Source organism: Nilaparvata lugens, chromosome 3 (assembly GCF_014356525.2).
Source record: "Nilaparvata lugens isolate BPH chromosome 3, ASM1435652v1, whole genome shotgun sequence".
Taxonomy (NCBI): domain Eukaryota; kingdom Metazoa; phylum Arthropoda; class Insecta; order Hemiptera; family Delphacidae; genus Nilaparvata; species Nilaparvata lugens.
Genome location: NC_052506.1, coordinates 97,753,634 through 97,762,329, shown reverse-complemented (window position 1 = coordinate 97,762,329; position 8,696 = coordinate 97,753,634). Strand labels below are relative to the sequence as shown.

Genomic DNA, 8,696 nt, shown 5'->3' with positions numbered 1-8,696 from the left:
CAAATGAACGGGTTTTTTGAATAAATGTGATCCGGATCACTCGTTCACCTAAATGACCCGTTATTATTCTTATTTTATATGCTTCTTTTTTGTGCTTTTTGATTGTTGTAATTGGTGTGTACCGTTGGAAAATAAATAAATAAATAAATTCATATTTATATTGTTATCTTGTCTATATAAGGGTGTGATCACAAATTAGATGCATTATTTTATGTGCCAGTAAAAGATTCCTCAACATAACCTTAAAAATCAGTATTGCTTAACTCTTATTAATTCATACAATTTATTGTTACTTATTCCATGCAATTTTTCGGGTATAAAGTTCTTTATCAGAATTCATATTTTTATGCATGACCAAGCGGGCAGATGAGAAACAATCTCTGGTAAGAGTCTGCACACAGGAGCAATAGTAGCTGGCACTGGCTTTTTAGGAATGTGGGATTGTCCGATACTTGAATTCATAGATGGCATTTCCAATTCTGTGCTCCTGCAACAGCAAATTGAACTAGTGGAAAACTCTACTGTTGTCCCCATGTAAGCTGTAAACATGTTACACACAAAGACATTAGTGGCCTCCAAATTTTATAGCTAATTATAATTATATGGAGTAGAGAAGGCTAGTCCCTCCCTAGCCTTTGGTAAGCCAATACCAAACTACAAGGCAGCAGTTAATATTTTTTCAAGATTTTCTTTCCTTTGAATATCCACTGATCTCCGTCTGCGTTGTGTCCACTGACCACCCGATCGTGTGTTGATGGAAGGACATCATGTCATATCCTTCTTGAAGAATCGACAATTATTCGTTTAAACACCGCCGATTTTTGAAATTACAATTCTATATTATCGTTATTCCAATTGCATTCAATCTTTATTCTGTTTGATTAATTTTTATTACCTATAGTTTGTATAATTCGTTGAATAATTAGCATTACTGTCATTTAATGTAAATTAGGTAGTGTATAAGCCAGTAAATTAACATACATAAATAAAGGAATCTAATCTAATCTGCAAGGCAGCAGTTTGCTGGTTTTGGTCCACTCCGGGTATTTGATTTCCTTGGTACACCCTATATCTAGAGGGCATTCCCCGATCCGCCACCTGGGGAGGCGCCCGATAGGAGACCAGCAACTCCCACTCATCTACAGTGCAATGTGTAAAATGGGGGTCTGTTGCTTGAGAGCTCCGTTATGTAGCAGCTTAAAACACCATTATTCGATCTATGGGGATTTCAAGCTTTGAAAATTCTGACTATCAGAGTGTTGCCTGATTAATTGTCAAGTACAGTACTTTACCAGGGTATCTGGAATAGATAACCTTAAAATAGAAAACGTGTTTCAACAAGATTCTACTGTTCTACTGTGAAGAATTCAATTTGATTTTTTGTCTCTTTGTTGCAGGTTAAAGTTGAGAAACAGGAAAGTGCTTTTGATGACAGTTGGATTGGAGCTGCACGTAGTGATACGGCTACTCAGCAGGCATGTATTGTTGAACAATCCACCTTGAAATTTACTGGCTACAGCTATATGATAAAGTTGAATCCCATTTTCTTGCAACTTTTCTACTGTTGATAGTATTTAATGAAATTAGTTGAAAGATTATTTCAGTCTCAATATTCTTGCAATATTTCATGCAATATTTTTATTGATCGCCTTCCATGCATCTTAAAAAAAGTAGAGTAGACATCAATGGGAATAATAGAAAAAGGTCCATTCTTAAAAAGTTACATTCTTGAATCTATTGATTGCTATTCTAACAACAGAAATAAACAAAAATCAACCACTACAACCCATATTTTAATAGTGAGCACTATTACTTGCTGAGTTTGATATTCGTCTAGTTTTCAAGTGACACAAGAATCTCTTATGTTCACAGATCAAGATCGAGAAGCAGGAGGATGTATTTGGAGAATGTGAATTTGCAACTAGCAACGTCATAGATGAGTCATCCTCGCACAATGGTTCAACTTCCAATCAGGCATGTATTCTATCTTGACTAGAATAAATAAATAATGCAGCTAAGTTTGAGATTTTCTCATTAAATTAAAATTAAAACTTATTGCTGAATGAAAACTTTTCTTCCAGATTCGGTTGTTATTATTAGCGCAGGCTTGAATTGTGGGGAGTCCCACAGGAAGACCAGCTTGTTTGGAATAGAAGGATAGAATTCTATTTCCTTCAAATTCAAGGAACACAATCAAGGCCTATATTGCAATATTGTCATTAACATTAAGGCTCAACTCACACTTATTGTTTTTGAAGGGACGGATTCGAGGATCCAAAGGTTCATAGAACCCCACACGTCAACCGAAGCTTATTGTGTTCCCAAGTAGTATGTTAGTTAGGTAAATCAATACCTGTGTCATTTACAAGAACCTGGAGTTTTTCCCTATACTAACATCCATTTCATCACCTGGTTGCTTGTCGTAATCCAATGTGATATGCTTGGCAGTTTCTTCAGACTGATTAGTCCTCTATTCAGCCTCTTGACCCGCATTTGTGCTGGAGTTTCAGCCATCTCTGGTCTCTTGGGTTTTTCTTTTTGCCCCTCCGAAACTGCCCTGATGGTGCAGATCCCGTGGGTTTGATGGCAAAGCAACTTCTGGAGTTGCCTTGGGGTCCCTTTTGGTCGCCTCCTACGACAAGCATGGATATTGTGGGTGTATTCTGGTTTTCAGCACATTCTTGAGTACGATGTTCGACTCAAAGCTCCCCCAACCCACAGGGGGCAACTCACACTCACGCGAATCAAGTCGAGAAGAGACTCGACTCTAGTCGAGAGCATGTGTTTTCAAATGGTGACAATCGCGGAGACTAGAATCGACTGATCTGAGTGTCACCATTTGGAAACACATGCTCTCGACTAGAGACGAGTCTCTTCTCTACCTGAGTCGCGTAAGTGTGAGTTGAACATACAAGTGTATGATTACAGAAGAAAGTCCATACTTTATTGTTATACAATAAGTTGTTAATATTTTGTTTAGCATTCTTGTCTGTTTTCTGTTCACACCCACCAAACTAGCAATCAGTTTATCTTAATCTAGAGAGCATAACTTGATGGCTGCCATTTCAACTTCAACTACCCCTCACTCACCCAGCGCACAGTAGTATATCTTGCCTGTCCAGGTGTACTGCAGAGTGCAGACGAATATCTGTACAGTTATAGCTCTTTGCCAAACCTTAACGTGAATGGCTGGCCTTAGCTTGAAATTTCATGACTATTAATAACCAGTACAATTACTGACATTGAACTGGAATTATCGTGATATAGTAACTCAAGGCAGCTGTCAAATTCAGTAGCTACTGCTCCTTCACCAATATTTGTGTCTTTTACATAAAGTGTAACAATGATCGATTGTCTTCTCATTGTTTGTGATGTCAATATTGCAGATGACGAGAGTTAAGCAGGAGAATGATAGCAGCCAAGAACCAGCGCCAGAGTGCAGCACTGCATGCTCTCCAACTGATGATGATTTCAGCCAACAACATTATCTAATCCCGGGCTATAATCTAATATTCATCAAAGAGGAAGAATATGGTGAGATTCGTGTTATTATTTCATTCATTTTCATTAATCAATGATAATAACACATAACAGGAAATGAAGGAATAATTTATTATGTAGGATAATGGCTATCAGATGTGGTTGCCTGAGCAACAGTTATAGGTATAAGTTGCATTTATACACATTCCTTCAATAATTTGATTGTATGTGAGGATATATTATATACCACTATATACATAGTGGTATTGACAACATCAACGTCTTATTGTTTCAATAAATTGCCCTTCACTTGATTACTTGTGTTCACTACAGATTATCATCCTATTTCCAGCACAACTGATATGCAATAATGTGCTGTGTTTGCCAATTGTAGCCATGTTGCTCTTCTGAGTAGTCGATGAATAGTGGATACACCTCTCATCTCACAATTTCATGCCAGTTTATAGTTTTAATTTTAAGTTTGTGCCAAAACACAGGTGAAGATCCCTTTATATTTGAGGGTATTTAAATGTTTTGAAACAATAAAGATAGGCGGCCATATCCATTAGAGCGAGTGTGGTTATCTGTATCATTTTCAAACAATTCAATCTATTCCAATTTAATCTAATTGTACGCCAATTGAGAAAATTCCACGGTCTGGACCAAAAATTATAAATAATTTTTCTCACTTATATCAATAAAAGAAATTGCTCATGGAAAATGTGTTTATTACTACGTTATTAGCATTCAATTTTTAGTCCCTCTGACTGACCACCATCTAACAAAAAAAAAAATTATTTTAATTTGTTTCATGTATAGCCTATACTATTTCTACAATCGGCTGCAAAACTCTTGGTTTGTATAAACTATTGTATCAATTGATGAATAATGATTATGATAATTAATGCGGTATGATTGAGATGAGGGAAGGAAAATTGTGTGATTGTTTTGCACTATATTTTATCATTACTTTATTATCTTAATTCTGCTTTAATCATTTACAAGTTGCATTATTGGTGTTTGCAGTTGAGCAAGAGGCAGAAGGATGTTCAGTGGAGAGTGACCCGGAGATGTGGCCTTCAAACTGCAGCACATCTGAAACTGCCAATGCAACAGAAGTGGGTGGACTGAATGCACATTCAATCTCTCCCATGGAAGAGTGCACTGAGCCATCTGTGGCTGGCAAAAAGATCAAGCTCTACAGCTGTGCTGACTGCAGCTATAAAACTCCATCGATCACTCATTGGAAGAGACACATGAGAAAACACACTGGGGAAAAGCATTTCAGCTGTGAGTATTGCGGCTATAAATGTACTCAATCTGGTAATTTGGAGAGACATATCAGAACACATACAGGAGAAAGACCTTTCAGCTGCGAGTATTGTGACTATAAATGTGCTGAATCTGGTAATTTGGAGAGACATATCAGAACACATACAGGAGAAAGACCTTTCAGCTGCAAGTATTGTGACTATAAATGTGCTCAATCAAGTGATTTGAAAAAACATGTCAGAACACATACAGGAGAAAGACCTTTCAGCTGCAAGTATTGTGACTATAAATGTGTTCGATCTGTTACTTTGAAATCACATATCAGAACTCATACAGGAGAAAGACCTTTTAGCTGCGAGTATTGTGACTATAAATGTGCTCTATCAAGTAATTTGAAGAAACATATCAAAACTCATACAGGAGAATGACCTTTCAGTTGTGAGTTATGTGATTATAAATGTGCTCAATCTGGTACTTTGAAGGAACATATCAGAACACATACAGGTGAAACACCTTTCAGCTGCAAGTATTGTGACTATAAATGTGCTGTATCAAGTAATTTGAAAAGACATATAAGAACACATAATAAATGAGAATCAACTACTAGCTGAAAATTTGTGACTTTACGTGTGCTCATTCAAATTCATTTTACTGTGTTTCCTAGTAAGGTGATCACTAATAACAGGACAAGTGTATTGAACATGTGTGTACACACAAATGTCGTCCATATTGTCGTTTCATCACAGCTAAAGGCTACAAACAACATTTGTTGAGGTTCTGAGTAAGTATCGGCTCACACCTCCCCCTCCTTTATTTATATTGCCAGAGTCGCCCTGGGCTGGCGTCTGTGGAGGGGCGGAGTGGGGGATGCTGCTCACAGTGTGGTGTGTGCCGGCGGGTGGTTGGGGACGGCTGGGCTCCTCGCGGTGTTGGGTGTCCTCCACATACACCACGGTTGTCATCTCACAACACTGAAATTCTCTCCTTTCTAAGAGGTGATAGGCCATGCTTTGGCACTACCTGGAGGGAGGGGAGCCGCTAGGAGTGGTGGGAGAGTAGTGGCAGTCATCACCGTCGTTGTAGTGCATGGCAACAGGTCAAAACTTGTCAGAAATGGTCTCCTAGTGTCTTCCAGACGAGCCTTTGTCACTGACTCCGGTCTGCCTCCAGATCAAGTGGTGTTCGGTTCGTCCTCTTAGTGACCCCTACCGGTCACCAAAGGTCACCTGACCTGTTTTTTTTTAGATAAATGAAAATTTAAACTCAAATAGTGCAGCTAAGAAAAATAAACAACATAAATTTGGAGATGCAAAAGCCTAACCTCAACAAATCTTGCTAGAAGCCTTTTGCTGTGATGACACAACAATCTATGACAATATGTTTATCATGCATGTCTCACCGTTGGTGGCCATCCTTATGAAATCAACCTCGCACTTTCCATTACCTACTCACAAGCATTACCTGCTCACATGGTCATCATCCACAATAAAATTATCAAGTCATTTGATAAAATAGTATCATGTTGATATTTTGCCCCACCATCAACTCAACGTCATGCAGCTTGACCCTCTGCTTCTCCCTCATTAGCTCTCCTATGGTGAGGTCCACGTTATAATGGCAGTATTTGATTAACATTGGTGTTGCTTTCCTTGTCTATCATACTTCATAGCAGAAAGCTCTATCCTTTTCTAGTTCTGCAACATTTCCAGATCCTTTTCCAACCATGTAGAATTATACTCAACAAAACATTCAATCTCAATAATTATGAAAATTTAGTATTTAATCTTTGGCAAATATATTTTCATGAGGAATAAAATATAATCGATCACTCTAAACAATATTTTCCTTTCCTGTTAATATTACATCAGATATATCATTAGCAGATATCCTCCGTAGAAGACAGTGACAAGGCAGAGAATTGGCAACGCTATTCTACTATCTTTCTCTACTGCCATTATAACATGAACCTCATTATAGTCATAGTCAGCCTTAACCTGGCTTCACCATCCTTGCCGAGGTCTAGAAACACTTGTGGAGCTCTCACTTTCAGTAGATTTCTGAATATGATAGTGTCCTTGCTGAAACCCTGCTCCATGCTATAGAGATGAATTCTCTTAATTTAAGAAATTAGTCTTGATTTACTGGGTAATGTTTAGGTATTAATATAATTATGTGAATCTACAACATTTTTTAATTAATAATTTATTGGCATGGGTAATTAAACAAATACATGACATTGATGTTCGGTAAATTCAAAATATTACAAAAACTTTAATAAACACCAGGATTAAAAAAGACATCACTAGCCAGTCAGTATTAAACTTTTTCATCAAATGGATTCAGACTGGGTATTTCTTATATCATATGGAAGCAGATAACTCACCGAACGTAGTGATGTCTATGTTCTAAGTCTGATTTTCTTTTGTCTGTCTGTATGTAACGCGATTACGTCCAAAAGAGTTGGTAGAATTTGGTTAGCCCAAATTACAAGCGAGAGTAGAGGACTGTCGATAAATATAAAGAGCAAAATATTGAATGATAATATGCTAGAATAAAGAGTGCAATAATTAATAGATTGAATGTAGTAAGTAATATTTTCAGCATTAAATTTATACCAGAAGTGACTTATTTGGTTACTCACCAGCAAGTAGTTTTCTTCAAATACTAAATACCAACTTACTCCAGGAATTGGAATTAGGTTTGTGGCAGGACAAGACGGAGTCGGGAAAAGGTGTTGGCCTCTCTTGTACATCTGCTACCCCTATCCGATGTATGTTAATTCTGGCATCAATTTAATTACTGATCAGTCCGAAAATTGCTTGGAAGATAACTCTACTATATTGACTATTACTTTACACTGCTGTACAATTCAAAGTCCGATCGCACTAGTTGAATATTTCGATTTATATATTCACAAATAACAAGGAAAAACTGTACTTTTCCCCAACTTGTGACAGTTAATATATCGATAATAATTTTAACACAACGATGAACGTGTAAAATTGAATTTCAACGGCAACAATCGAAAAAAAAAACAGCAACGATCCTGTTTTTTCACCGTCCGATCCGAGCTGACAACTTCAACTGACGATTATGCGATAGAATAATCTAAATACTAACTTATCCGCTAGGGCGCAGCAGCTGCCGGCCTTGCCACTACAACTACCGCTAGACTTAAAACTAATTTAAACTAGACTTAATCTAAATACGCTAAAGGGCGTCACCAGAATTCGATGAGATTTGGCAGGAATATTCCTTTTTCAAATGTACGTCGATTTATACACAAGGTTTTTGAAATTTTGAATTTTAATGATAATATGGAAAGGTAGGAGTAGGAGTATGGTATATGGAGTACGAGTATTCCTCCATACTCTGATATCAGTATATACAGGGTGTTTCAGAAGTAGTGTCGAGAATTTTAGGGTATTGTACCTGGATGCTAGGAGACTACAAATGTCATATTTGAAGTGTCCAAAACTCAGCGGTTATCCTTATAGCTGCCATTTTGTTTTTTTCACTTAAAAATTTTTATCTCAAGAACGAAATGTTGTATTGATCTGAAATTTGGCATGAATATTTATGCTATAAAGACTCAACTATAAAAAATAAAAAAAAATTTTTTCGTTGAAATTTTTCAAAATGGCGGCCATTTTAAATTTTTGATGGCGAATATCTCGAAAACCGTCCATTTTACAGAAAATTTACAAGAGACAAAAAAGTTAGCAAATTTTTTCACAATTCCAATGATACCTAATTTATTAAGATTGGTCGAAGAATAACAGAGAAATTAATTTTTTTCGTACTGCATGCATGACCACTTTTCACCATTTAAAGATCAATATTAATTTTTTTTATAATTTCATGAAAACCGTTCTTATTACAGAAATATACAAGAATAACTTTCCTCCAAATTTTATTTTACATTGAAAAATATTAATTTCACT

General features: G+C 36.7%; 1 protein-coding gene across 1 annotated transcript; it reads left to right on the top strand.

The window, feature by feature from the left end:
- Window positions 1-1,378: 1,378 nt before the first annotated feature.
- LOC111057598 (gastrula zinc finger protein XlCGF17.1-like) lies at window positions 1,379-6,266 on the top strand. The gene is made up of 4 exons (XM_039425243.1): window positions 1,379-1,475; window positions 1,873-1,974; window positions 3,387-3,534; window positions 4,507-6,266. Exons 3-4 carry the CDS (start codon window positions 3,387-3,389, stop codon window positions 5,178-5,180), a joined length of 822 nt encoding a protein of 273 aa, XP_039281177.1. The 5' UTR covers window positions 1,379-1,475; window positions 1,873-1,974; the 3' UTR covers window positions 5,181-6,266.
- The last annotated feature ends 2,430 nt before the right edge of the window (window positions 6,267-8,696 follow it).